The 27,481-nt window shown below is 43.8% G+C and overlaps 1 protein-coding gene across 2 annotated transcripts in view; it reads left to right on the top strand.

Annotated features, from left to right (window-relative positions):
• Positions 1-27,481, top strand: part of ATXN10 (ataxin 10) — a 1,945,293-nt gene that overhangs the window by 1,886,900 nt on the left and 30,912 nt on the right. For both annotated transcript variants that reach the window (XM_069628187.1, XM_069628188.1), the window contains one exon: positions 5,127-5,190. In XM_069628187.1, coding sequence (XP_069484288.1) covers positions 5,127-5,190 — 64 coding nt within the window. The remainder of the gene's footprint in view (positions 1-5,126; positions 5,191-27,481) is intronic.

Genomic DNA, 27,481 nt, shown 5'->3' with positions numbered 1-27,481 from the left:
CTCTGGGCGTTTGACGCTCCCTGCTGGCTTCCAGGGCGTGGGGGTGGGCAGTGAGTCTGCAGGGTGGTGGATCCTCCGTCCCTTAGAGCTACCACCACACCAGGGCTCTGTGCTCTGTTCCTCTGCCCTTGCAGCTGCCTCCTGTCCAGATTTTGCTGTTGTCCCTGTACCAGTGCCTTATGCCAGTCTACTACACCGTGTGATCTCGTGGGGGAGCAGGGTTATGGTTGCTGGGCGGCCCTGCCTCACCTAGCCACTTCCTCACCGTCCTCTGAGCAGTCCCGGGGGCCCCAACGTACATTTGTGCAAACCCTGCTTGGTTCGTATCTCGCACTCAAACGTGTTTTCAACTGCTGTCAGGCCCGGGTCTATGTTGTGGTCTCTTTTTCCCAGCGGCCACTCCCGCAGCTTCTTCCCTGCGGCAGCGGGGCGCCGTCTGCCCGCCTACATTGGCCTTGCCTGCTTGCTGCCTCCAAGAGCCTGTCCCCACCTGGGGAGCCCCTCAGAACTGGTATAGCCGCGCTGTGCTCTGTGCGGGACGCAGCGCACAGTACCTCACCGTAGGCTATCCTCCGTCTCGTCGAACTATCTGCCTCACCGCGGCATGGCTGCCATCTTCGGGTCTGCCCTTCTCCAGACCACCGGGAAGCCACTTCACAATTTCCCTGCTCGGCTGCCTCACCAGACTTCGTCCGGGTGTGTCGTTCCCCCACTGCAGCTTCAAATTCGTGGGTTTGGAGCACTTCCAGTGTTTCACCAGCTCTTGTCCAGGTTTCGGGGGAAGACCTGGTCAGAGTGCCGTTACTCCATGCTCTGCGCCACTGCACCTCTTCCCATGTATTCTTGGTGAAATGGCTAAAGGCAAACTGTGCTCTCTGGCATTCTTCAATGAAAAGGATGTCAACTACCACTCCAGACTGTCTTGCCATAGGTCAAGATACAAAAGCAGTCCTCTAGGACATTCTCTTTTCCTGGTAAATGCACCACCACAAAGGTGTGTTTCTGCAACCTAAAGATGAGTCTATCTGGGAGATCTCTTATCGTGCCCAGTTAAGTGTAAGAAACCTGAAGGTGTCTCATGTACAAATCCCTGTGGCTCTGTCATCTAGGTGGCCAGGAAACGGCCATCTCTGTTGGATCCAGTTCCTGGGGGTGGACCAGTGAGGGAGGATCACCTGGATGGGTGGTCCTTGGGTAGTGGAAGTGGGACGCTGATGGGTGAGACACGGTATCGCCCTTCTTATAACACCTTTTCCCCATATGATATATTTTATTTATATTGTGCCCATACACAAGTGTGATATACAAACACTCTATCCCCCCCTTTCCAACTGTAACACTTTTGCACATCACAAAAGACGATGCACAAATACCAGAGCCGTTTACCTGAAATGTCCCAACACAAGGGTCAGGCAAAGACAGACAATTGACCAGAATCACACACAACTGATGGACCTTTCCCTTCCCCAAAGGGATAAAAGGTGGAGCACGAGAGCACCATACGAGCAATGCAGACCGCACGACGAGAGAGCTATCCAGACACAGCAGTTCAAGAGGAGGAGAAAGACGGCGTGAACTGAGAGTGTGACAAGGAGAGAAGAGCCCTTGCTCTTTCCGACCAAGGCCTGTGAAACCTCTGTGGAAGGAATTGTAAGACAGCGAACAATAGCCCAAGTGTGTTGCAGCAGATGTCAACGGTACACCGAGTGTGCCTACACTGATAAGCAGGACAGAGGGAGTCGCCTGCTAACGTGGTACCAGTCTTGACTCCGATACGAAGAAAGCTAAGCGGTTCATCCAGCCGGTGAGTTGAGGGGAGAACCGATAAAGAAACAGAACTGTTTTGAACAAAAGTAGCAAACGGCTGATTCCAGAATCTACAAAAAACCTTTTGATGTAAAAGGGGAAAGCCAGCTGCAGATGACTCAGGCACCATGTGGGTGTTCACTCACAAAACTTACCCGATTGTTGAAACTACTATTACCAGAAGGCCTTGAGAAAAGGCGAGAAGAGGGTCAAAGTGGTCATACATGGGTCTAGTAGAATCCTCTGTACAGTCGAAAGTCTTTGACTGGCAGATGATCGTGAAGAAGGGAAGTGAACCCCACATCATAAGAAAGTAGAAGGAACTGTGAGATTGGCGAGAGTGAACCCGAAGGTAGGATGCTGATGTAAAGGGGCGAAGTCTAAAGTCCCAAAGGAACAGTGTGTTGACAAGAGTGAAACCGGCAGAGAGTGGTCCACATTGAACTGTTTAAAATACATTAAGATTCAAGAACATAAGCAGAGAAGATTGTGTTGAAAGCCATAGTGAACCCGACCGATGGAGGCAAACAGATCTGCGCTTCGGAAGAGGAGGATCCAGGGATGAGAAACTCGCACCCCAACAACACGTGAATTCAACCGAGAAATTGATTTTGAATACAAGCCAAAGTGAACCGGACAGAGGGAGGTGGATATTCGAGAGGGGTCTGAGGCGGAAGAGGGGGGAACCAGGGGTGAAGAATCATCACCTCAAGTGCAACACAAAATGACCTTTTTGTTTGTTGATTTTGAAACTTTAAGGCCATCGGAAGCATGAAATCTAACCTCTGGAGGTCCTGATATCGTTAACAACTATTTGGGGATCTGAACTCGGAAGAGGGGGAATCCCGAGGTGAAAAGGCATCACCCAACATACATAGTGAGAGGAACTTTTGTTACCTTGAATACATCAGGCCCTCGAAGGCAAGAGACTTTTTTCAGGGCAAGAGACTTGGCCATCGACGGTCCTGATAGCTGAGAAAGGAACTGTCGTCTTTTGCTGGGAAAGCATCCGCGTGTGCTGTGCTCCAGAGACCAGTCTTGTCGCATGTTCAAAACATGGGGAAGGGCGACTATGACTACCGCATTCTGACATATCATTTGTGAACACTTCTTTATTTCTTATGAGCCCTAGCTCACACCCTTTTGTATTTAGCGTAAGAATTGGCAATAGGTTTTTCTTATTATAGACTTTTTTATTTGACAAGACGCCACTTGGACTGCCTTATTTTGATTTGATGGTCGTAGCCTGCTCCCATCTTAGGTTTAGATTAGGCATTTTCCAACCCTACCTATACAGTGTATTAAACACCCTTCAACTGTGATCACTTGTGTCTGTCTATTCTTGATACCATGCAATCCTTACATTAGACAGCAGGTCAATCAAGTGATTGTGGATGGCCTTGAGCGTGCACGTGCCCGCTTGGGTCCAGCCAATATGGCTCCACTGCCCAGACACAAGCCAACGCTTTCTGCTTCTTAACTGAGTAATTGCACTGTGCAAGTCTTAACACACTTGAAATGTATGGTACATTTGTCTTCACTAATCTCCTCACTAGCGAGGAACTGCCCCGAAACCTTATGCACCTGCATCTACTGTTACTACGGAGGGGTGTTGGGGCTCATATGAATGCATGCCAGACACACACTGCTATTTAATCTCTCCAAAGCTGTGTTCCTGTCCACCCCCACCCCCATTCCTACTTCACACCATACTGTAGGAGTGTGGTGAATGGTCTTGCGATTCATGCAAATGAGGGCACAAGTTTTGAGTAGTACTCACAGAGACTGATGAAGAAGCGCAGGTAATCGTAGCCTCTGGGCGCATTATGACGAGCTTGCTGCATGTTTCCTTTGAGCATGCCCTAAGTAGTTTACCTCCTTCTGGAAACATTTGCATTTTTGGTTCTCAAAGGTCATGCCACTCTCCTGCAGTCGTGTCAATGCCTTGTCCAGAACTACCTTGTGTTTCACCCTGAGTGGTACATGATATGATATGATATTTTATTTGTATCGGGCTCATACACAAGTGTTTCCGAGTGAGAATATGGATTACAGAAATACTTAAATATGTATATCATCCTGGAAGCACACCAAACCTTTGACACCCCCCAAGAGCATGGAATAATCCCTTGAAAATCTGAGGTGGTAGAAGCCAGCCTGAAGGGCATGCCTGTGAACCTATACTTGCCATCCAGGGTGACGAATGTGGTGTATTCCCTGGAATTCTGGTATAGTGGTGTTCGCTGATAAACTGAGCCTACGTCAAGGGTGGAACACATATGGCTGAGTAGCGCTACAATGTTCGGAAGGGGATGAGCATCAGCAGCTATAGGTGTATGTAATCTTGGTAAATCCACACACCTGAAAATGCCCACCCTCCTTCTGCACTAGGGTGATGGGGGAGACCCTTTCAGAGGACTCCACCTCTTCCATGATTCCTTCACTTTTGAGACCATCCAAATTCTGCTAGTGTTCCTCTCTTCAAGGTGGCATTGATTCAGACAGTTGTACTAAATGGGTGCTGATTCCTTTCTCAGTTTAATCTGATTTTGGGAAGCCTTCTTACACCTGTGTTGCCTAGTGTGAACACATCTGGAGACCATTCCATGATGTCGGTGCCAGCCTCATAGCTGCCACCCTCTGTAACTTGTTCTATCGCTAGTTAAATCCAACTTGATGTACAAAGTGGCATGTTATTGCCCTCCGAGGAAGGATACTCCCTTAATTGCAACAGAAACCTTTCCTAATTCTGTACAGTCCTTGAAACGCAATATCTCATCAAAGTATGCTAACATGTCCACTTGTTCCATTAGAAGCCGAAACGCCCACTTCCATTGAACAGTTTTTCCTTTTCCAAACGCGGCCTGTCTGGATGAACGTTTGGTGAAAGTGGGCAGAGCGTGCAGTTGCAGCATGGGTGTGGAGTGAGGAGGTAAGGTATTGGTGGCGTGGTAGTTAGCGGCTTTGGGGCAGGAGGAGTAGGAGAGAGGGCCATGGCAGCCGGAGTTGGCAGGCCCTGGGAGAGACTGAGAGTTGCAGGGGAATTTATTTGGAATTTCGAAACAGGAGGCTACATTTTTTTCTTTATTGAATTTAGTGATGACCAAAAAGGCTTTAAATATCATAACGGAAGAATTACCCAACATGTATTTTTGTTAAGAATGTAAACACTCTTCTTAGGAGGCCTTCACACGTTACTCGTCGTGTTGTATTAATTTTAAGGAATCCTCTTATTGTCTTAATCTTGTGTGCCTGGTATACTGGTAAAAGTCAGAGTTTCATGAAAAAAAAAACATGGCCGATGTTGTTTTATTTTTTAGATTCTCCAGCTTGATGGCATTCCGCTGATTTTGGATAACTGCAGTATTGACGACAACAATCCGTGTATCCTTTGAATTGATTAACACTATCCTTTGGCACAGACTAGCAGGTTAGTTGTCTATAGCTCAGTTCTTAAACAGGTGCATTTTGCAAAAATCTCAAGGATTTTGATACTTTGTCTTTGTAAGAAGTTTTGTTTGCATTTCTTAAATAAACTACAATCGGGAACAAAATGTGAGAAACTGTATTCACATTTGATCTAGAAAGCGGGGATCACTCCCTTGTGTAATTATATAGATAAGTTTAAACTTAATCATCATTTTACTTAAGGACGAGTTGTTTTAGTAGTTGCAGCTAAACATTGCACACCAGGAATGTGTACATATTCAAGTACCTCCAGCATAGCAAACATGGTTGACATAATAAGTGACATGACGTTTAGTAAAGGACGACATAGTTGTCAAATACCATCAATGTTATGGTGGGATTTCAAAAATGAAATAAATGTGCCTACTGGAAATGTGGCAGTAGAATAAGCCATTTCCGCTGGGCTACACATGCCATGGGGACACCCAGTACCCACCCTTGGAAGTTCACAGCCACTGATTGATGCTCTGTGGGTTTGCACATTGGCTCAAAGGCATGCTTTTTGCTCCAGACATTTTAAATTGCCTTTATCTTGTTGGGCAGCCAAGCACTATTTTATATATAGCTTTCTCATCCCAAGACGGACAGCTCTCAAGGATGCAGACCACCACATACTCATGTTAGGAATCATCAGTGTGATCGAGTTTGACATCCTGTGGTTATGCTTAGCAAACAACATCAATGTTATAGTGTGCTATAATAAGACTGCCACCTGAAATGTGAAAGTATAATAGGCCATTCAGCTTAGCCACATACCACACATGAGACACTTCCACCCAATAGCCGTCACAGGAAGTTCACTGAGCAGGGCATTGTGGATATGCAAATCATTACAAAAACACGCTTTCTGCTCTGGAAAATTGTCTTTATCTTATAGGGCAGCATTATGTTCTACATACCTTTTTATTACCTTATTGGTTTGGATCCGTGGATCCATAAGCCGATGATTTCCAAGTGCACATGCACGTTCATGTGTGCGTGTGAGTACATATAAATGCAGCATCTGTGCGTTCGGACTGGAGGGGTTAGGGGGGCCGGGTTCCACTACTGAACCATTTTGGGTAAATAAAGGGGTGAGGCAGGGCTGTGTCCTTGCCCCCCTTCTGTTTTCTCAATATATAGATGAGGTAATTGGAGCACTTCATGCTAATTGTTTGAACCAGACAACATTGGGCACAGAATCTGTCCCAGCATTGTTCTTTGCAGACGGTGGTGTGCTACTAGCCACACCACCTATGGGTTTGAGAGTAAGTGTGACTACTTTCTTAGATAAATGTAAGGAGCTCCATTTTGAAGTCAATATAGGAAAGACCAAGGCATTAGTGTTCTGACCTAGATTCTCAAAACCGTTAAAATGTGTTATTAATGTAAACAATTGTGTTTTGGAACAAGTAACATTTTTATGACTATTTAGGTATGAGTTTTTTGGGGAATGGTAATTCGTCAGCTCAAAATGATAAAGCCTTACCTTAGTAAATATAGTGGGGCAGCCTTGAAGTTTTTCAATTGCCATGGAAGGGGAGCACTTTCACTAGTGCTTACTCTATATAGGGCCCAAGCTAGCGCTGCTGTCCTACATGGTGCGGAGATTGGGGGAAATGTAAGTTCTGTTAAGCTGAGCATTATTGAAAATCAATTCTTGAAGAAAAAGCTTGCACTACCTCCAAGTTGCCCGAATGCACTGATTCAGATCGAGCTGGGTCTCCGCTCCATTGCGGCCGAGGCTAGCTTAAGACCAGCTTTTTACGGGTTAAGGATTTGGAGTACAGAGAGTACAGAGAAGCTATTACCCACGTCATGGGCCTGGGTGGGTGGAAAACATTGCCTTGGCTCTGGCAATAATGCTGAATCCCAGACAAGCAAAAACCGGCAAAGGACATTCGCTCCTTCCACCTTAGGGTTCATCTTTTCCAGAAGTGATATAGAAGGTGTTGGACTATCCCTGTCTCCTCGCCACTTCCTTGCACTAAGGTCATGGTTCCAGCTTCATTTTGCTCCTTCCTGCTTTTATTTCTAGCCCTTGTCCCGGAGTGAACCATTATCATCTTGTTCTTTCTCCTATCTATGCAATCTGTACAGGAATTACCTGGTCTGGTGTGGCCTCTCTAATCTTTATGGCTTGTGGCGGTACCTGTTCTCCTCTCTATCTCAGACGATTTAACTAAATCTTCCCCTCTAGCTAGGTAATTGACCTGTAACTTCCTTCTCTTCTAATGGGAACAGCTCAATCTTTCTGGTAACCTCAATACTTTTTTCCAGATGCAGCTGCCTCTCCTTCTCCCAGATACTTCGCTCCTTCTTACTGCCAGTATATCCCTCTTCACTTCATACCAGTGCTAGCTGGTTGTTTTTTCACTGGAGGGGTGTAAATATGTCCCTCAAATTTGTGGAAACAACCAAGTGCAGAGTGGCACCCGCAATGAACCAAGGAGAGGGTTTGGAGATACTTGTCTAAAGGTTTATTTTAAAATAATAGTTTGAAATTTACACACTACACAATTGGCAATACAGCATATTTTTAGCAATTTGTTGCGTAAAAAGCTACACAATTGGCCATCCGGTTTGTAGGGGAACACTAAATAAAAGTCATATAGATTCCAGGTCTCCAACATTACAGAGGAGCATTTTCAAACATATTGTCAGCATTGTCTCTGTAAAACACATTTTCATAATCCCTGTGCCCATGATATATGCCAGCATTGTCACTGTAAAACCCCTTTATTGATCTGTGTCCATAATACGACAGCATTGCCACTGTAAAATATACTTCATGACAACTCTGCCACCACTAATTGCGAGCATTCCTACAATAAAACACTTTCATGATCCATCTACTCACAATATATTTCTGTGTTGCCGCTGTAAAATATACCTTATAATGACTGCACCTACAATATGTCACCACTCGTAAAATACTTTCATGAATACTGTGTTGAAAATATATGCCAGCACTGCCACTTTAAAGTTATGCCGATGTCCGGAACACATGCAAACACTGCTACTGTAAATTACATATTCATGTTGCTTGTGCTCACATTATATAGGCCAGCAATCCTGCTGGCTCGTGGGTTCAATATATGCCAACATGCCACTGTAAGAACCCATTGTCATGGTGGCTGTGCCAAATATATGGGAGCATGGTACTGTAAGAAAACACTTTCATACTAGTTGTGCCTAATATGTGGCCATCCTGCCACCATAAATAATGTTCACTCTTGCTGTGCTCAGAATATGCCAGCTGTGCTCAGAATATGCCAGCATTTAAAAATGTTGTGTGCCGTTCGTACCATGTTTTGGGAGAATTGCAAAACACATTGTGGGGTGCCCCTGCCCATGTTTGCCCTTCTCCAAAGGAAATACCGGATAGTACCGTGTTAAGTCTGCTGGATGAATTGTTTGTAAATACTGGCACAAGTATGTGTTACTAATCGCACCCTTCACCAACAGCAAAATTAATATTTTGTTGAAACCAATGATTTTTGTTTTAGCCACTGTAACATGTTTTTCAGGAGTGCCTTGTAGTGTAGTAATTACCTTCTTTTTGTCAAACTGTTTACTGAATGCCTTTAGCTTGGAAATGACATTTCAATAATAGATCAGGACGATGAGCACTTGCCGTTTCAGTGTGCCTGCTAGTTATTATGTTTTAAAACATACACGGCCCTATTTGGATGTGAGGGTAGAGGGGATAGATTGTAATTTACTGGCAGACACATCGTCTGTGCGATTGGCATGTATTTCATGTCTGGATTTGGATGGCAGAGCATAAAGACTGCTGCCACCTGCCTTGTTTCCTGTGTGCATGAGATATGCTTGCATATCATACTGCGTTGAATTTCCATGCAGGCAGTGATGCTAAAGTCTGCAGGGCTATCCCCCTGCAAAATATAGTCAGGCCCCATAGCGACGGAGGTAAATGCCATCCGCCATTCATGGATGTGGTGGGCAGAATTTTCAATTGTTTTATGAGGGTGTGAAACCGCACCAAATCTCTATCCCACAGGTGTCTCTGTGCATATTTTGCACCAATTCACCAAAACGATCTAAACCGCATGGAAAGGTCTACTTACACGTATCTGCTAACAGTCTTCTTTATGCTATTTACACATTTTCCAAATTGCGCCCCGTACTAACGGAATAGCTAATAAGCAGACGGATGTCTCTACTGGTAACAGTAGCCAGCTGCTCATTCTGATCTCTGCCTGCTCGGTTTTCTGTGAAAAGAGGACGCCATCCTAAAATTTCAGAGAATATGCAAAATTTAAAACGATAAATGCAAAATATAAAACGATAAATGTAATAGTTTGTAAATGAATGCTTAAAGTCACAGAAAAAGCTTCAGCTGTTCTGTGTTCTTACAGCGTGATAGTTCTATGTCCTCTTTCTCTCACTCCTGGTGAACTAGCCACCAATATGGACCAGCCACCACTGGTTTGTACCCCTCCCTCTCAATGCAACTTCCTCCAACTGGCATCTTTCCTCCTTCAAAATAACTCTCTACTGTGGGTCACCCTCGTCCGCCTACATAATCCTCCCCATCTTAATACCCTTGTCCCCTCCTACACGACTCCCTCCTGTGATGAATTCTGCAGGTATCCAGTGATTACAGAGAAAACAATTCCGGAGAGGGAATTTATAATGAAACAAAAACAGCGAAAAAAACACCAGGCTTGTAAGGGGATAACACGGGTGGGGAGGGGGTTAGGGTGGGCTGAAACCCATAGAGAAATAGGGGGGCCAGGGAGGGGTGGACCCAAAATTAGAAAAAATAAATATATATTTTTTTCACAGTTTTTGTTTTGTTGAAAATTATCCTGCAGAATCCTCACAAAAACTGTACCTAAAGTCTTCTCTAAAGTGGCCAGGGGAAGGCAGCCACTTGAGGTCCTGACCCTGCGCATGGTATTAGCTGGGAGGAGAAGGCCCCAGGGGAATAGGAGTACTCATTTGGGTGGGACGCAGTATTTGTCTTCCTCAAGGAAGGAAAGATCAGTGATACCAGAATATGTTATAGCTTGCTGTCAGAGAACCTGTATGTCCCGAAGCTATCATATTAATGTGAGTGAAAACCCTCATAACCAATTATGCATTGGGAGTAAGAAACCACCTTTTAAAGTCAATGGCGTTCATAGAGGTAAAAGCTCCTTTGACTCGCAGGGAAATATTAAAGATGAGTCTTTAAGTATTAACAATTTAGACCCTGAAACGTCTCCTTCCTCTGTGAAGCCAAATCCTTCATTGAATACTTATGATAGATCTTTTGGGGATTTAAATAAAAAGGAAAATTAATCTGGTAATGCGATTTCCTTTAGAAAAGTTGAAAAGGTGATTTGACCATTGGGAACTTCAAGTCCCACAATACCCAAAGTACTGGGACGAAGAAGAGGGCAGCAGAGGCACGAGACTGCAAGTTGCAGCCTACTAGTGTTAATGACCCACACCTGAGGGAGAATGGGAGGCATAACAGGCACCCTCAGGTGCAGGCCATGAAGAGAAGTAGCAGGAGTGGAGTAATTGTATCATCTCCGCGTTGCAGCAGAAGTTGGAGGAGAGTAGAGACGCTTGGACCACCGTGTGTTGAACGGATGCTGTTCCTGGGAGGGTTTCTTCTGTTCGAAACCTTGATTGCAGAGGTTGTGCAGCAGGAAGCGTCGGGATTGACAGCTTTCCCTTTGAGGACCGCAGCTGAAGAGGTTGTGCAGCTGGAAGAACACAATCTGAAAGCTTTCCCCATTGTCAGTCGGGTTCCAATGGCAGACAAGCACCGGAGAGCTGTGGGAGCGAGGCAAGCTCCTTTCTCGACTGGCGTGGGCCGCAGGAAGCCGAGAAGGATAGATTGCTGGGCTACACAGGACAGCAGAAGCAGAGGACCTGGTGGCAGCGATTCGATGGACGCACACACCATGCCCAATGAATTCACTAGTAGATTGTGACACTGGAGCACTCTGTGACCACCCTCTGGCCCAGTCTGCGTGCCTTAAGCACATACATAATATAAAGAGAGCGAAGTGGGAAAAGAAACATTTATTTGAATGCTGAACTGATATAAAACAGACTAATAATTATTTTTCCAACCAAACTGACTCAAAAAGGAGCAAGTGGCAGAATGAGAACTTAACCATCAGACCAGAAGGGTGTGATTGTATTGGTGTGGGAGAGAATAATTGCCAGCAACAAGAGAGGATAATATTAGGAGAACTCAATGCCAATAACTATTGCCAAAGCCAAAAGATAATAATATCAAGGCAAGTTATAAAGATCCATCATTGCCAAAGCCAAGAGAGAGCAATAAAGGATCCAGGTATTTGTAAATCTTATTGCCAGTGTGTAAATGAGGCTGTAAGAGGAACAAGCTTATACCCACATTGTCAAAGCCAAAGAAGAGTAAAAATGAGAGAAAACCATTGTCAGCAGTCGGTTGATGTGGAAGCGGGGAAACAAGAGTGGCAGGAAGGCTCTCCTTCTCACAGAAGATATTCAGGAGGACTGGAGCATAATCTGCATTGCGTTCACACATGTGTAATAAATAGCCCCAATGTGTTTCTTGTTTTCCCAGAAGATGTAGTCAAACTTGATGTTCTGAAGCAAAAGAAATTTCGGAAGTGGCAGCAAAGTGAAGCGGTCTGTATTTGGTGCTGGTTGTGTTTTTCTTTTGGCTCCAGCTCCTGTCGGATTGAAGCTCCTCCCAGAAACAAAATACGGGGGATCTGCGAAGCGGCCTGCGAAGTGGCGGCAAAGTGAAGCGGAGTCGGAAAAGGTCTGATTTGTAAGCTTTCAGCAGCAAGAAAAAAATCAACCAAACAGCCACCAGTTTGAGCAAAGGTGTTCCTGCACTTGAGTGTGTACATTCAAACACGCTATTCTTTTGACCATACGCTTTGCATCATAAACACAAAGGGTATTTCACTAAGTTTTAAAGAGTGCCCATAACTATGATGGTCTGTATGTGGCTGAGAAGCCAGGGGGGAGCTATTTTACCCACAACTCATTGCAGTGAGGGCAAAGGTCCCCATGCAGAAAATGCTCACCTTCGATTGGGATGACTTGCCAATTGCGTTTCATACCAGGACAACGTCATTGGTGCTGAATTATTAAGCAACCTGGGCGAACTACGTCATGAGGGACTGCACTCAGTGACTTTTGAAACCCAAGTTCTTGAAGAGAAGGCAGAAGCGCCTCTTGTGGACAGTTCTTTGGCCCCAATATCTCATCAGCCTAGAACCAACAGGCTTTCACCAATAGTGGGGCAAAAAAGAACTGATTTCTTTAAAAAATCGATATCAAGTACGGAAGCCAGATTTATTGCAAGATCCGAAGACACTGCATTAATTGATCACTCCCATATGAATGATCTGAGCATGATTGATTTCACTGAATCCCTAGTGTTCGACTCTGTCCCCATTCTTCCAGTAAGTGTCATGCAGCAATAATGCGACACATCAAATTGGCTCCCCCACTGACCTCAGAAACCTATTGGACAAAAGTACAGAGGGGGCACCAAGATTCAGAGACATGGAGTGATAACAACTATGTTCCGAATTCTTAGTTTTTCAAAATACTTGAAGCGATCATAGTAGGGTGAACGCAAATATTGCAGTACAATAAAGCAGAGTTATGCAAAGTGATTTACTTGGACTTGAACTGGGGAGGGAATAGGCTGATATGGACTCCTAGGGTTTTATTCAACCTAAATCGAAATGTGTTTAATATTATGCAAACTTCCTCCTATAAATGGAAATTGGACTGTTTTGACGTGCACAATTTTAAATAAGACAGTATAATTACATACACAAACTTTTCCACCATCCAGATCAAAAGAGGAACAGAAAAATAGCCCACATTCACAAATATGATGAAACCTGGTACACAGGAGAAGGGCCTTTAGAAAGGTGCTGAGGGCATTTGGGAACAGCTCGGAAGATCAAGCGGCTAAAAACCTTAAACGTAAAGTACTAAAGCAATAATATAAGAACTTTCGAAAAAACTATAGAGATTCACTTTTACATGCTGATTCAGAAGCAATGGTTCCATTTTTAATCAAAAGGGACTTTCTTTTTGGGCCATAGCAAGCACATTAAACCCGGTCAAGCCTCTTGGTCATCTGAACGCAGTCCCAGAGAATTCCTGGTTCAAACATTTCGAGTAACTCTGTCAGGAACCTAGACTCTTTTGATATGCCATGCCTTAAATTAGTAGACACAGAACCCGGCAATCGGATCCCAAAACCTGATGCAGAAGTAATCTGAGCAATAATAAAGAAGGCCAAAACTTCTGGGGTACCGTGCCCCAATGGCATAACAAACAATGTTTTGAAGAAAGACCCAAGTAGCTGGGCAATATTTCTTTCTTTTCTATTTTCCAGTGTCATTGACAAAGGGAGTTGTCCAGAGACATGGAGATCCTCCTATGTGGTTCCCATTCATAAGAAAGGGGACAAGTCTGATACTAGGAATTATAGGCCAATTGCCTTATTAGACGTGGAAAGCAACATCTTTTCAGCAGTCCTGTTATGGCACTTAAAGGATTGGGCTACGTCAACAGGAAGATTAGATAGGTTTCAAACGGGCTTCCGTAGGGGGAATTCTACCAATATTAGTGCTGTGGTGGTCAGAGAGTTTCAGGAATGGACACGTGCGGACTGTAAATTACACACATACGTGACCTCAATTGACCGCTCAGCGACTTCCGTTAGGGTAGACCAGGGTAGATTATGGTAAAAACTTGAGAAATTGGGTCTTGGATGTGGCCTCTTACGTCTAATTATTTGCCTTCATGATAAATCTGGTATCTATGTTGTTTTGAATCTAGCTGGGGATCTCTCTCATCGAATAGATACAGATTCAGGACTAAGGCAGGGATGCGCCTTAGCTCTGTTTCTTTCATCTCTACCTATCAGATGTAGGAGAGACACTGAACTCCTCTGCATTCATCGCTCCTCGGTTTAGGACGACTTAAGACATCATGGATGGCCTATGCGCACAGCTTTATACTCTTTGACTCCTCCAGGATAGGAATGCAGAGGTTATGCAAAGGAAAATGGTTCAAAAGTCCTTTAAAAAACAAAATCCTGACGCTGACGGTGGAGCGATCTAGGGATCCGCATATGGTCCATTCAAAATTCTCCCATACGTAGGATGGTTAGCTTTCCGTATTTGGGATACAATTTTTCAAGGTACCCATCAATGAGAGAAATACAGGCTGTGTCCATCCTAAAAGCAAAGAACCTAACTAACCAGCTTGTAACTATTAATAGAAAGTTTGGTAGGTTCTCAATAAATACACCCGTTCAATTCTACGAGGGGAAGGTAATCCCAAAATTGATATAGGGTTTGGAGCTCTGGTCGACTGAATTGTACTCTTGGTTGGACACTCTCAAAAGAAGCTGTAGAGACAAGTTTTGAGAGCTTCCATTGCTTTCCCGGTGGCAGCAATAAGGTACGAGTTGGGGCTTCTTTGACCCGGGGGCCGGATTCAGTGGTTGACATGGTCCCTCTATTAAAAGATTACTGTGCCCGTCGCGGACTTGGTATATACAGAAGCCCAATCAGCTGTACAAGCTAAGGAACAATCACAGGCTGCCTCTTTTAGCTTCCTTGGAAAACTGAGAACATCTTGTGGCTTGCTCCTAGGTGAGCTCGAAGTGGACATTGATGTACTGGTGTCCAGGCCATTGAAGGTTAAATATCTTTGTAAAATGGGACTGGACCAAAATCATCGATTCTTTTCATGGTTACTCTTCACTGCAGCACCTTTCCCACGCATATAAAGGTCGGAGCACGATTGCCCCATATTTACTTCTTTTCCCAAACACGTATTCTTGTTCCCTCATAATGTGTTTTCATTGGAACCTGCTGTCCACAAAGGAGATTCGCTTGAGAAGAGGGTTTATAGACCGATCTGAGATAGCCTGCAGGCTCTGTAAAAATGAAGAGGTTTTAGAATCTATCAAACACTTGTTCATGGAGTGCCCGACCCTTCAATTTGAAAGATCATCATATTTAAAAAAAATGAATAGGGTCTACAAGTTGGTTGGATTTTACAATTTATGGAAAATATGTCTGTATACTGCCTCAACCTCTGATGGTCTTGCAGTAGCGGCCTTTATAAGATCATGGGAAATAGTTTGATTATGAAATCATGGTGACGGCATATCAGTTTGTGATGGCTGGTTTTTACTGTATTGTTCCAGTTTTTAATATATTTAGTATTGGTACTTAAATGAAATGTTTGCATTAACTTTGTATTTTAACTGATGTACATTTTTATGATGATGTTCGGTTTTGTCTTTTTATTTTTGTACGAGTGTACAAGATTTTTATAAACCATATACTAAATAAAGAAAAAAAAACATTGTTAAATTGTTGAAAATCTCAAGCACTGAGCTCACAGAAACTTATACCTTCTTCCCCAAGTACCAGCTAGGGAAGAACAAAGAAAAAAAACCCTGGCCAGAAATCAGAACAAAAAGTGAGACAGGATAGAGCAACGCCAGGCACTCGGCAGCTAAAAAAAAACAAGGAATTAGTTACATAAAACGTCAGTTATAAACTCATGGAACCCCTCCCCCCCTCCCGAATACATAAAATACCTGGTCCAGGAATAGGCAAGTCTTGAAGAGAAGAGATTCTTCTGGGCGTTGTCAAAAGGTAATCCAATTGGGACAGGCCTAACCCGAAACGCACAAGGTGGCAAGCTAGGGTAATGACAGTATCCAATGTTGGAGTCTCACCAGATTTCCAGGTAATAAGAAGTTCCACAAGGTCCAATGCCAAAGTACCAAATCCAAGTAACATCCAAAAGAGTACCAAAGGTACAAGTCCAGGATTCCAAGCCAAATAATCAAACATCCAGAAAATATCCAGTTTGCCAAAACCTACAAGGGAAAACACAGCAGCAGTCCAGAAAATGCCAATGCCAAAAATCCAAAAAGCGAGTGAATCAAAAATACCTGCAAAACAAAATGCCACCCGCAAAAACAGCTGAGAAGCAATGAGATCCAAAATGCTTGCGTTTAAATATTGCCCGGATACTTCCTGCTTGATCATGTGACCATTGGAATCAAGTGACTGGCTTAGCGTGCCGGCGAAACTGCGTATGCCACTTTGCGTCCGTAAGGCCCCATCGAAACCTTCAGACTCCTTGCTGCAGCGGTCCAGCAATGGAAGGTGGACACGATCGCCCCAGCACGGAACCCCCAGCCTTCCACAGGAGGGCCGTGGCAACTGGCACAAAACCCCTGGCGGCCCGAGGTGGACTGCTGTGACCAGCGCAGGGTCCCCATATGTGAAGAGGAGGATCACCACATGAGGCGTGGAGTGGGTGAGTGCATGACAGAAACAACCCTTTACCACAGAAGTACTTGGTTAGTTGGTAGTTGCATCTGTCGTGGCAGGAGAGCATATCAGGGCAAAGGACCTTCTAGTAGTAGACCTGGTAGGTGAGTGAACCAGGTGGAAATCATTGAGGTACTGTTGTGTGGTTAAAAGTCTTTAAGAAGAAGTGACAGAACCCCTACAGTGTTTTTGTGAAGTGTTACAGAATCATCCTGTCAAATTAATATTGTTGAAGCAAGTGTTGTGTGAACTACTGCAGAGCTATCCTGACAAAGACATTTTTGTTCTTAATGAACTATGGAAGTATTCTTGGTTTATGAGAAGTTGCTTTGAACTCTGATCACAAGTGGGAAGAGAAAAAAGTGTGTTGAACATTGTGAACTGTTGGTCGTAGTTCAAGTTGGAACTAAAGAGAACTATATTGGAACTTTTGTTATAAGACAGGATTTCCTTATTCCTTTGAACTTTTCATGGGAATCCTGCTTGAATCGGGGGAAGGGCAATTCATCCAGATTATATAAGGAGAGACAATTATAAGGTTGTGAACATGACTGTTATTTCTGTTCTATTTGAATTGCCATAATTAACCTTGTTAAATTTGTTATAGGACAAAAACCTTTTGTTAGAGTGCTTCCTTTAATTTATTTTGATAGGCAGGGACATCCTAGTAAAGGTAGGGATATCAATGTTTATCCAACCTTTTGAGTTAATAAAATAGAATCCTTTGAAAAACCTTTACAAAGTTGTCCGCCTCACCTTTCTACCTCTCATATATGGTGTTAGGAGTGGGATTGGAATCAGTTGATAAAGACTGGGGACCCAATGTGACTATGGCAGATTCTGGTCAGATAGAGGTTGAGTCAGAAGAAGATTGGTATGGACATACTCCTGCCTTCTTAGATCATATGCTTCTTCCCTGGACTTCCCTGTCTCTACAACCTATGTCACTGGGTAGGAGGTGAATTCTGATCCACTTTCCATCAGAAGAACTGGGAGAATAAGGGAGAACCCTAAAAATCTGTGGCCTCTCCAGATGAATGTAGATCTACTTTTTACTCTCGGGTCAAGCTATTAACTTAATATGACAACAAGTAAAAGGAAATGTGTATCATTTGTTCTTTACACCAAACTATGCAGTCCCTGTGAAGCATACATCTTTAGTTGCTTTATTACTAGAAGTGGAATTTCCTATGTATTTATCTGGCCACCTTATCCATGATTGGGGACCCAGATTTAAGGTATAGCCCTTGATCTCCAGTGGTAAGGAACCGAAATTCATGCTTTTAAATCTATCAGTTAATCCCTGTGAAATATATAGTGGGGATAGAGCAGAGAGATTGATATGACGTTGCACGGGAATCTTGGAACCAGGGTTAAACTAAGAACCTGAATCCTAATCCTGGGTCAAGGCAAATTTCTCCCAGTTGTGTAGTTAATGAAGCTAACTGTAGGTATGTAAAGGAGGAGGAGTGATAAAGGGAAAATATGTTGTCTTGTTTTGAAAAGGACCCACCAGAATTTGGTGAAATTCTTGTCCCAATTTATTTTGTGTTTATTTTTTTTAAATTAAAATTCAGTTTATTACAAACTTTTTTTTTAAAAAAAAGGAAAAGCAATGAGAGAACACAAGGGAAGACAGAACAAGAGAAAAATAAATTCATATAGATAACTAAAAATGAAATGTCCATACTTAATCTTAAAACTAAATGCCAAAACTTTCCGATTACTAATATCAGATTATTTTTTTGTTTTGTTGAGTTTCTTGCTCTAGTGATGCAAACGCTCCTCTGAGAGACAGTTATTTCTTAATGTGTGTTAGGCAGAAACCTGTGCAGTTCCCTCTGGGAGCACTGCAAAAGATTTAAGACTATATGTGTTTGGCAGTAAACCCACTTGGTAGCAGTCTGTACCACACAGATTCACTTGGTAGCTGTGGCTGAGCAGTCAGACTTCCCTAAAGAAGAGGCAGTATACAGAGTATTCACAATAGGTCAAAAGAACAAAGTAGGACAAGCAAACACTGACCAGAGCTTGGTGTAAAAGAGATATAATTATTTATTTAAAACCACATCCAGTAAAACACACTGGCACTAATATTAAGCAGTTCAAAAACACAGTTACTAAAATATATACACTCCCTTAAAAGAGTATTAGACAAGTCTTAAGTAAAGCCCCACTTATTTTCAGACAGCGGTGAGCGCTTAACGCAGATGGCACTCCAATAATTTGTTTTAAAAGGGAGAGAAAAGCAGAGTATAAATTGAAACAGATCCCAACACTTTCACAAGAACACAGCAAGGGAGGAAGGCAGAGTCAAACCGTGAAGTTAAAGTTCAGAAGGCCGGATCCACTTTAAGAGGATCAGAACGAAATGTGTCCAAGGTCACACGGTTGAAAAGTGCTCAAAAGTCTTGAAAAGGTTCAGAAAGAGTTGGACCAAAAGAAAGGGACCAGTTAGGTGGTCAAAGCGGCCAGCCCAGTCCAGAAGGTTAAGGGATTATTATTACCTTGTAGCAATCTTTAGAAATGGAGGCCTGGCAGACAGGGTCGGATTGGCCCCTCGGCCTTTTCGGCCCGTGGCCGGGCCGAAATCATCCCTGTGGGGTGGGCGCCGGTTTCTGGCCATGGCTGGGCCGGTTTGGAAGAAAAGAAAATGGAAAAAAATATATACTTTCTTCAATTTTTTTTTTCTTTTTTTCAAAAAGCCTTTCATTCTTCCTAGGTCGATAAATGAGTACCAACACAGGTTGGGTGATAGTGTATGCATATTTGTTCTATAAAATAGAACTTAAGGGTAAGTGTTATACAAGAACATATTATCATTTGGCCTTGGACGTCTGCTTGGATTTACAGTAATTTAGTGTACTTAGGGACAATGTTATTTGATGCCCCTTCCTGTTTTGTCAAGGGGTTTCCTGGGATGTCACTTTGGAGTGGGGACTGGGATCAAATGACATCACTTCCGGTGATGTCATCAGAGATCAAGGGTCGTGAGGTGAGGGGTGGGCCCCTTTTTTGAGGCGAGTTGTGGGCCACTTTATTTTGGGTGACCGGGTCTATTTCTTGTCCCAGTCCGACCCAGCTGACGGACACGGTACCTTAAAGTGGTGAGAATACTCCAGCGGGGGCAGTTGTTCCTGGCAGCGGATGCAAGTCAGTGCTTCGTCTGGGGGAAGAGAGGATCTCGTCGGGGAGGAAGACAGAAGTCCGTTGCACTGCCAGGGAAGAAACCAGCCGCGGAGTTCTCAGTTAAAAGGAGTGGTCCTTTAGTTCGTGGTCCAGTGGTAAGTGGCTATCCGGTTGCCGGGGTGCTTGGCACGGGCAATTCGACCACAAGACGTCCTGGGATGCGAGGAAAAGAAGGTAAACTGATTGTGCCCAACAGTCAGGGGAAGAAGACTCTCCAGCAGGGAGATCTTCGCTGTCGTCGGGAAGTGGTGAGTCGGTTCCGCAGGGCTCCACCGGTGGTGTCGTCGTAGCAGGTCGGCTCAGCTTCTCCCTCGTCAGATTCTCAGGTCCTGTGGCGACTTCTGAAGTTCCAGTCCCCAAAGCCCTGCTTTTATGCAGCACACCCCCATTCACTCAGCCTGGCTGTCGATCAAACATGCTAAGTGGTGAGCCGGCCGGCTCACCACTTGGGCCAATCACACAAGAGTGCGACTTGAGTTACCAAGGTAACTCAGTCCAGGGTGCCTAAACCCCCTCCCATACCCCATGTGGTACCCAGACAGAGTGGCACCACTTTTGGAGGCTTCTGTGGAGAAGCCTGCCAAAAGTGGAACAAAGGGCTTGACTTGGGTTGGAGTCACAGAGGAGAACACAAACGCCATTTTAGAATCGAGTCCTGGCAAAAAATACCAACCGGCGAATTAATATTAAATAAATAAACCGGCGGTATGTTTGACGCTAGGAGAATTAAATAATTAAAGTTGGTAGCCTCGAACAATGGGAAAATCCCATAGGGATATATTCGCGGTCGAATATAAAAAGTAGTATCCACTGCCACCAGCCAAAACTCGATCAAGGGGGACGGAGACGTGCCCTTTTGACTAACAGACCCCGCTGGCAATCGAATTGCCCCGACCAGTACGTCCACAATATGATGGTTTGTACTGGTTTCTGTTCATAATTTGGGACTAGTAAAGCCAATGGTGACTTTACATGCCCTGGGAGACAGTAGTCAGTCCCAGGGTATGGAGTCTATGGTGGGGTGTCACTGGATGGAGGGTGCTGTGTAACACACATAGTAAAAACACATGAGACCCTATGGAGTAAAGGACCCCATAGCCCATAAAATACATTAACAGTCAAAGGAACACCATAAATCATGTCCAAGAGTGGGAGAAAGAGTCTCACTCTTGGCAGGAGAGAAAAAAACAAACTCCAGAAATCCAGCAAAGCTGCTGGCGGACTCACTAGGTTAGGAAATTCAGCCTAAACAGAGAGTTCTCCCTAACACTGTGAGGCCACGGCGTGCCTTGCTCGATGGATCCAGTGACAAAGAGACACTTATCTCTGTCATAGATTCAAATGTGACCTTTCAGATTTCCTCATCCTTGTTCTTTCGCCAAGCTTTCCATCCGATAAATTGGTTATATTTACTTAATTAATCAATGCAAAAACCAACTTTTTTTCATCTCCTTCCAACATTTCCTTCCACCAGTCGTCACCACTCTTTGTTGGATAAGCTTCCATCTCTCTCCCCAAACACTTTGTTCTTAATGATCTTAATTTCGGACAAAAGATCACTAGATGTTTTAGTATCTCCTCCTCCTTTGTGAAAAATCGACAGGTTACGTCCTCAGGTTCTGCTTTCTTCTTCCTCATGTTCAGTACCTCTTTTGTTGCAAATAGACTCAGCCTGAACTTTAGGAAAAATGTTCTTCGAAGCTTGCAGGGAAATATCATTAAGCACCTTGGGATCTTGATTCATGCTTTGGTCTCTGTTGCATATGTTTGCATACATACGTGTTGGGCTCTTAGTTCGCCTGTTCTAATCCAATCAAGCTCCTAAAGCTTGTTTTTCTCAGCTTCCAGATTCACTATCAACGTGATTTTGTCAGTAGTGAGTTGCGCAAGAATCGTTTCACAACTCTGCAGCCATTTTTCCAGGACACCTTCAGGATTGTTTGGTGCTGGTCTGTTTAGGATTTCAAATTGCTGCAGATTATCTGCTCCAATTACCTTTCCATATACTGTTAATGTGTTCCAAATGACCCGAGCATTAATTGACGTCTTACCCATTTCGTAATGGATACAAGCTGTTGGAGTGCTTTGTGGGAGCTGCAATATTCACTTCCAGAAGATTTTACATAGTTGCCACAGCATATACAAGCACCCCAACATTGCTTCCACCCCATGAATCAAGGCCGGAATCACTTTCGATTTGCAGAAATTCACTTATGGTATTATCGAGAATTTCCCAAACCTTTTGTGTAACACTGCTCCTTGCCCAGCCAAAGCTTTACATTTCATTTTTATTTTCATTGTCATAGGCTCACTCATCCGTAATGTTGGAGTTTATGAGAGTACCCAGGTAGGTGGTCTGTGTTACAGTATTGAGTATCACATTGCCGAGCTTCCACTGGAACGTCTTTTTATTCTTTCCTTTGGATCCCTTTAGATTTCTTAATTGCAGGATCTCCGTTTTTTTTGTATTTATTTCCAGACCATTTTTATCGATGTATGTTTTTAAGGCTGTCAATTTTCGCTGAAGACCTATAGGGGTCCTATCCAAAAGGACAATGTTGTCAGCGTATACTAGCCAATTGACTTGATTTCCGTTAATTTTTGATGGGAAGGATAAGACTTCCTTTAGTGCACGTCCTACATCCAATATAAACATGATAAAAAGTGTTGAGCTGAGCGAGCACCCCTGTTTTACCCATCAGGATGTTTTTATCGGCCATGAAAGTGTGCCGTTTTGATCCAGGCAAATTTGAATCTGTGTATTCATGTGCAATTCCTTAATGGCCATGATCAAACTTGGAGGACAGTTCATAGACATCATCTTGGTCCACAGTCACTCTCGATCCACACCATTGAAATCATGTGCTAAATCGACGAATGCCAAGTAAACAGGTGTTCCCTTCCTTATAGCTTACATCTTTCAACACATTCAATAAGAACAGGTTCGGACCACAGCCTACTCCCCTTACAAAGCCAGTCTGTCGGGGATCGAATTAGCTTGTTTTTTTAATCCATGCGGTTAGGTGTTGGAGGATTTGTGTTGCAAAGATTTTCCAACCACATCCAGCAGTGCTATGGGCCTGTAGTTTTTAGGTTCTGTTCTCTGCCCTTTCTTGAAGATAGGCACGATGATTGCTTTCCTCCAAGATAATAGTGTCCTCCTTGCTTTTAATATGGTCTTGAAAAGAATTTTGCAGAATTTTGCCCATTCGTTTCGATGTTTTTTTAGCATTTGGTTTGGTAGACCATCCGGGCCGGGGGCCCACAATGAGTTTATATGTCTTCCTTCGAGATCTCGATGTTCCAACTTTCCTGGTAAGGAAGAATTGGTTCGGCAGTTATTCCTTGGTTTTTAAAGCGGTTAGCATAATGTTCAACCCATTGCACTTCGCTTACCATATTGTTTTGAATTGCACATTGTGATATTTTGATCTCGATGATGATGGTCCAAAAGTTTCTACTATTTTTTTCACCAAGGTCTCCATCATCATTTCTGCATCTTGATGTTCCATTATTGCTTTGTGGCTATGAATCGAATTTCTATATTTCATTTTTAACATTCTTTTTTCATTGCCCTTACTTATGGTTTGTTTTTTCTCCAGGGCCCTTATTTCTTTATGTAATTCTCTTCTTTGTCATAATTACTGCATCATATGCTTGTTTATTATTCATTGGTTTGACGACTTTATTAGTTCTTTCCATGTATTTCTGCAATAGGCAACTATACTCAAGATTATCTTTGCGAATCCTCCTACCCTTGTTCTTTATTTCTCTTGTCAATTTTGTAATTTTGAGACTATTCATTCTTAACCTGTTTCTTCCAGGCTACAGATTAACTGAATGTTTCCAAAAGGTTGCTGTGGTGTTCCTTTCCAATTTCATGGTGATTTTCACAGGATTATGGTCACTTTCTGAGGTGAAATAATAGTATAAGAAGCTAACTGTATGTATGTAAAGAAGGAGGAAGGAGAAAGGGAAAATATGTTGTTTTGTTCTGAAAAATACCCACCAGAATCAGGGGAAATTCGTGTCCCAACCTTGAGCCGCTAATTAAGGAGCAATCAGATGACTCTTGGAGTTCAGGGATTGTAATGATCTCAGACCAAATATTATTACTAACCAATTTTGTCATACCACGAGGAACAACAGCGAAGATTCTCTACCATTTAAGAGAAAACAATTAGTCAAACTGAATATTACAAAGTGTTATCTCCAGGTTTGGATACATCCCTAGAGTCAGTAATAGAAGCTCCTAGAGATAGTAATCTCTCATATTTTAGAGATCCTGAGTTTTCTGAGAATAATACTTCAATGACTTGGGTTGTTTGAGTTGTGGGAGTTTTGAACATCCTGTATATCGATGTGCCTCACAACTTCCATCTATTTTGAGGGAAGAGTGGGAAGAACAGCGGTGTGAATTTTCTGATGAAAGCACCATATCTGCAAATTCCCCTAAAACAAGACCTGAACCAAAATTTGATATAATGTCTTGTACTGGAGAAAAGAATAGCTATTGTGTTCCCGTAGTACTGGAAGGAAAGACAACCTGGGCTCAGTTCAACACGTGGAGCAGAGGGTCTACAGTACAAGCTGACATTCTTCCGTTATATTGGGAAGCCATAGGTCAGAAGAGAATAGGCTGTGTTCACGAACAGACAGAGGGACATCCCTTGACTTAACTTGATATTACCATTCTGGGAAAGACCATATCGGTATTGGTGACAGTGATACCTAATCTTCCTACCCCGATGATCTTGGGTAGTGCAGTTACCCATTTTAATTAATGGATTTTTCGAGTTGCTCAGATAAAATTGAAACCTGTTCAATGTTTTGACAAATCAATGGAGAAAATATCTTCTTTGTATTCTCCACAAAATTCTTGGGTACATGAAGAAACAACATTCTCAGAGGATCCAGTATGGGACTGGAAGGCATGTGAACCTTCTAGGAATAAGGGGAAGTCTGGTGTAATAGAAGGAGAACAGGAACTTGGACCGGTTGGTCAGGTCTTTAGGAGAAGGGTATGTGATGAATCTTGCAGTCATCACAAAAACCCTACCTAAAGTCTCCTCCCAGGATCTCATTAATTCTCCTCTCAAGATGGCAGCCTGTGTGCTGTTTACCAGTACAGCAATTACGTTTCCTGCTTATCAGTTTCATCTCCGGAAATGCATTTAGACTTCGGTTGCCAAGGATGTGACGTGTCACTACTTTACCCGATTCTTCGTAAGGTTGCTCTTGTTTTTTTTATTTCTACTATACACTATTCCGGAAAGCTCCCTTCTCTGACTTGTCGGGACTTTTTTTTGCCTTTCTGACTACTAGCCAACATCTCAAACCTTTTCCAAACTGCCTTCACATTCAACAGAACCGCGCCCCGTCCAAAGCTGTCCTTTGGCGGTAGGTTCCAATAGATAGAGCAAACAAATATTTCCACGCGCAGCGACACAGGCATTTACTATCTCTCATCTCATACATTCATTGTGCAAGCACTCTCCACGATCTCCGAGGTCGCAAGAGGAACGATTGAGAGAAATGCAATTCCACATGAATAACTAAGCTGAGAACGGATCTGCCTAATGATCGACTCAGCTACAAACAACTGAGATGAGAACAAGAGATCACCCTGATCGTCGCACTGCGCTCTACCTGATTCATAGGGTTTTTGTTCCACTGAAGGTTTCCCTATTGACCCTGCTTCCTTTCATCTCGTGGCACTGAAAGAAAGAAAGTAGGAACAGATGGATAACTTCTCATGAAGTCTCAAGCCTTTGCATCTGACACGTCAGTCCTTTCCATTTACCATATTTCCACAGTATCTATAACAAGGAGAGGTTCTGGGGAACTTTTTCCTCAACTTTGAACGTTTGGCCTGACAATTTCAATGGGAGGGTAAATTAAAAACTTGTTGCCTAGCTACCCCTCGGAGAGGAGAAATCCAAAAGTCTTATCCTGTATTAAATCCTGTAGGATTTAATACTGGATAAGATACAGTCTTCGGCCTTCGACACGGTTAACCATGCCATCCTGCTCAACCGTCTACGTGATAACCTGGGTATCACCGATCAGGCCCTGGCCTGGCTGACCTCCTTCCTCTCTGATCGACCCTCCCAGGTCCAACTTGGGTCCTTCCTCTCCCCCATCTCTATCTCTACCTGTGGTGTTCCCCAGGGGTCTGACCTCTCTCCCTGGCTGTTCAACCAATACCTGCCACTTCTTGCCCATGGCATTGCTGCCCTCTGCCCCAACTTTCAGTGCTATGCGGATGATGCCCAACACATTATGCCAGTAAAACTGAGATTCTCCTCATCGGCACACCTGCTCCCTCCTTTCCTGTCACTCTCTGGCCGGCCTCTTTTGGCCCTCTTCCTGCTCCCACCTGTGAGGCTAAAAACCTCGGTCATCTTTGACTCCACTCTTTCCTTCTCTCCACACTTCGCTGACATCTCTAAGAAGTCACACTACCAGCTGCACCTCCTCAGATGTATTCTTCCTTTCCTCTCCTTCTCCCGGAAACTCACGGTCTCCAGAGCTCTGGTTCTCTCTAGTCTGGATTACTGCAACAGCCGCTTTCTAAATCTGCCTGTATCTCTACTCTTCGCCCTGTGCAACTCATCTTAAACTGGACTGCAAGACTTGTCCTTGGCCTCAAACCTAGGGATCGTATCTCTCCAGGACTGAAATCTCTGCCCTGGCTCCCAATGGTGGTGAGGATTAAATTAAAAACCCTCTGCATTGTCCACAAGGCCTTCTGGGGCCTGGGACCTCAATACCTTCAACTCTCTCTTCCTACGTATCTCCCTTCTCGAGCTTTTTGCTCATCTGCTTCCAACTCCCTCAGGGTCAGTCGCTTCCACAAGCAGTGAGTTGGTGCTAGATCTTTCTTCAGCTGGGACCTCCTTCTGGGACAGCCTCACTGCCTCCCTGAAACTTGAGGAGAACCATCTCCAGTTCCGGAAGCACCTCAAGACCTTTCTCTTTGTTTCTGCTTTCTCTCCTCCTCTCCCATGCTGATCTCCTGGCTGAATCTGAAACTGCACTGGTCACCTGGCTACCCTTTGACCTCGGGGCCAGGGCCCTTCCCCTGCCATTTGCACACCTCCACTGCCTCCCTGGCAACCCATGCACTCAGGGACTGTTTCTGTATCCCTACAGCCCCTACTTGCACTTGACTCCTGAAGCCTGTACTTACCCTTGTACTTGCCACCAGCTGGCTGCACTTTTTATTATTGTCTTTATTTATTTGTACTGTTATCCTATGTACTGCAATGCCCACTCTCCTTTGCCCTCGCACTTTTCCCTTCCCCCTTCCTCCCCTGCACTTGCGCAATCTCAATGTCACCTGGCATAGTAGGATCATTGTCTCTGTCTTCCCTCTGTTTCCCCTCCCATGCCTCGCCACGCCTTGAAGCACTTGTGTATAGGCGCATTATAAATGCCATATCATATAATATCATATCGTAGGAACAACACCTTTTGAGTACATCCAACCAGGGTTGTTGAAAAAGATGGAGCAGATGGTTTTCCAAAGAAAAACCTTGAGGCATTAAGTTATAATCTGATAAAATACCCGTTGAGTTAGGAGCCACAATCCAGAATACTTTATCTCTGTGGTTGGTGAAAAGTCACTACCAGAGGTATTAGAAACACTAGCTCTAGAACAGTTTGTCAACTCATTGCCTCCC

This window comes from Ambystoma mexicanum, chromosome 12 (genome assembly GCF_040938575.1).
Source record: "Ambystoma mexicanum isolate Mex_15411 chromosome 12, UKY_AmexF1_1, whole genome shotgun sequence".
Taxonomy (NCBI): Eukaryota; Metazoa; Chordata; class Amphibia; order Caudata; family Ambystomatidae; genus Ambystoma; species Ambystoma mexicanum.
The sequence above is the reverse complement of the archived record's forward strand: the minus strand, read 5'-3'. Positions and strand labels throughout refer to the sequence as shown.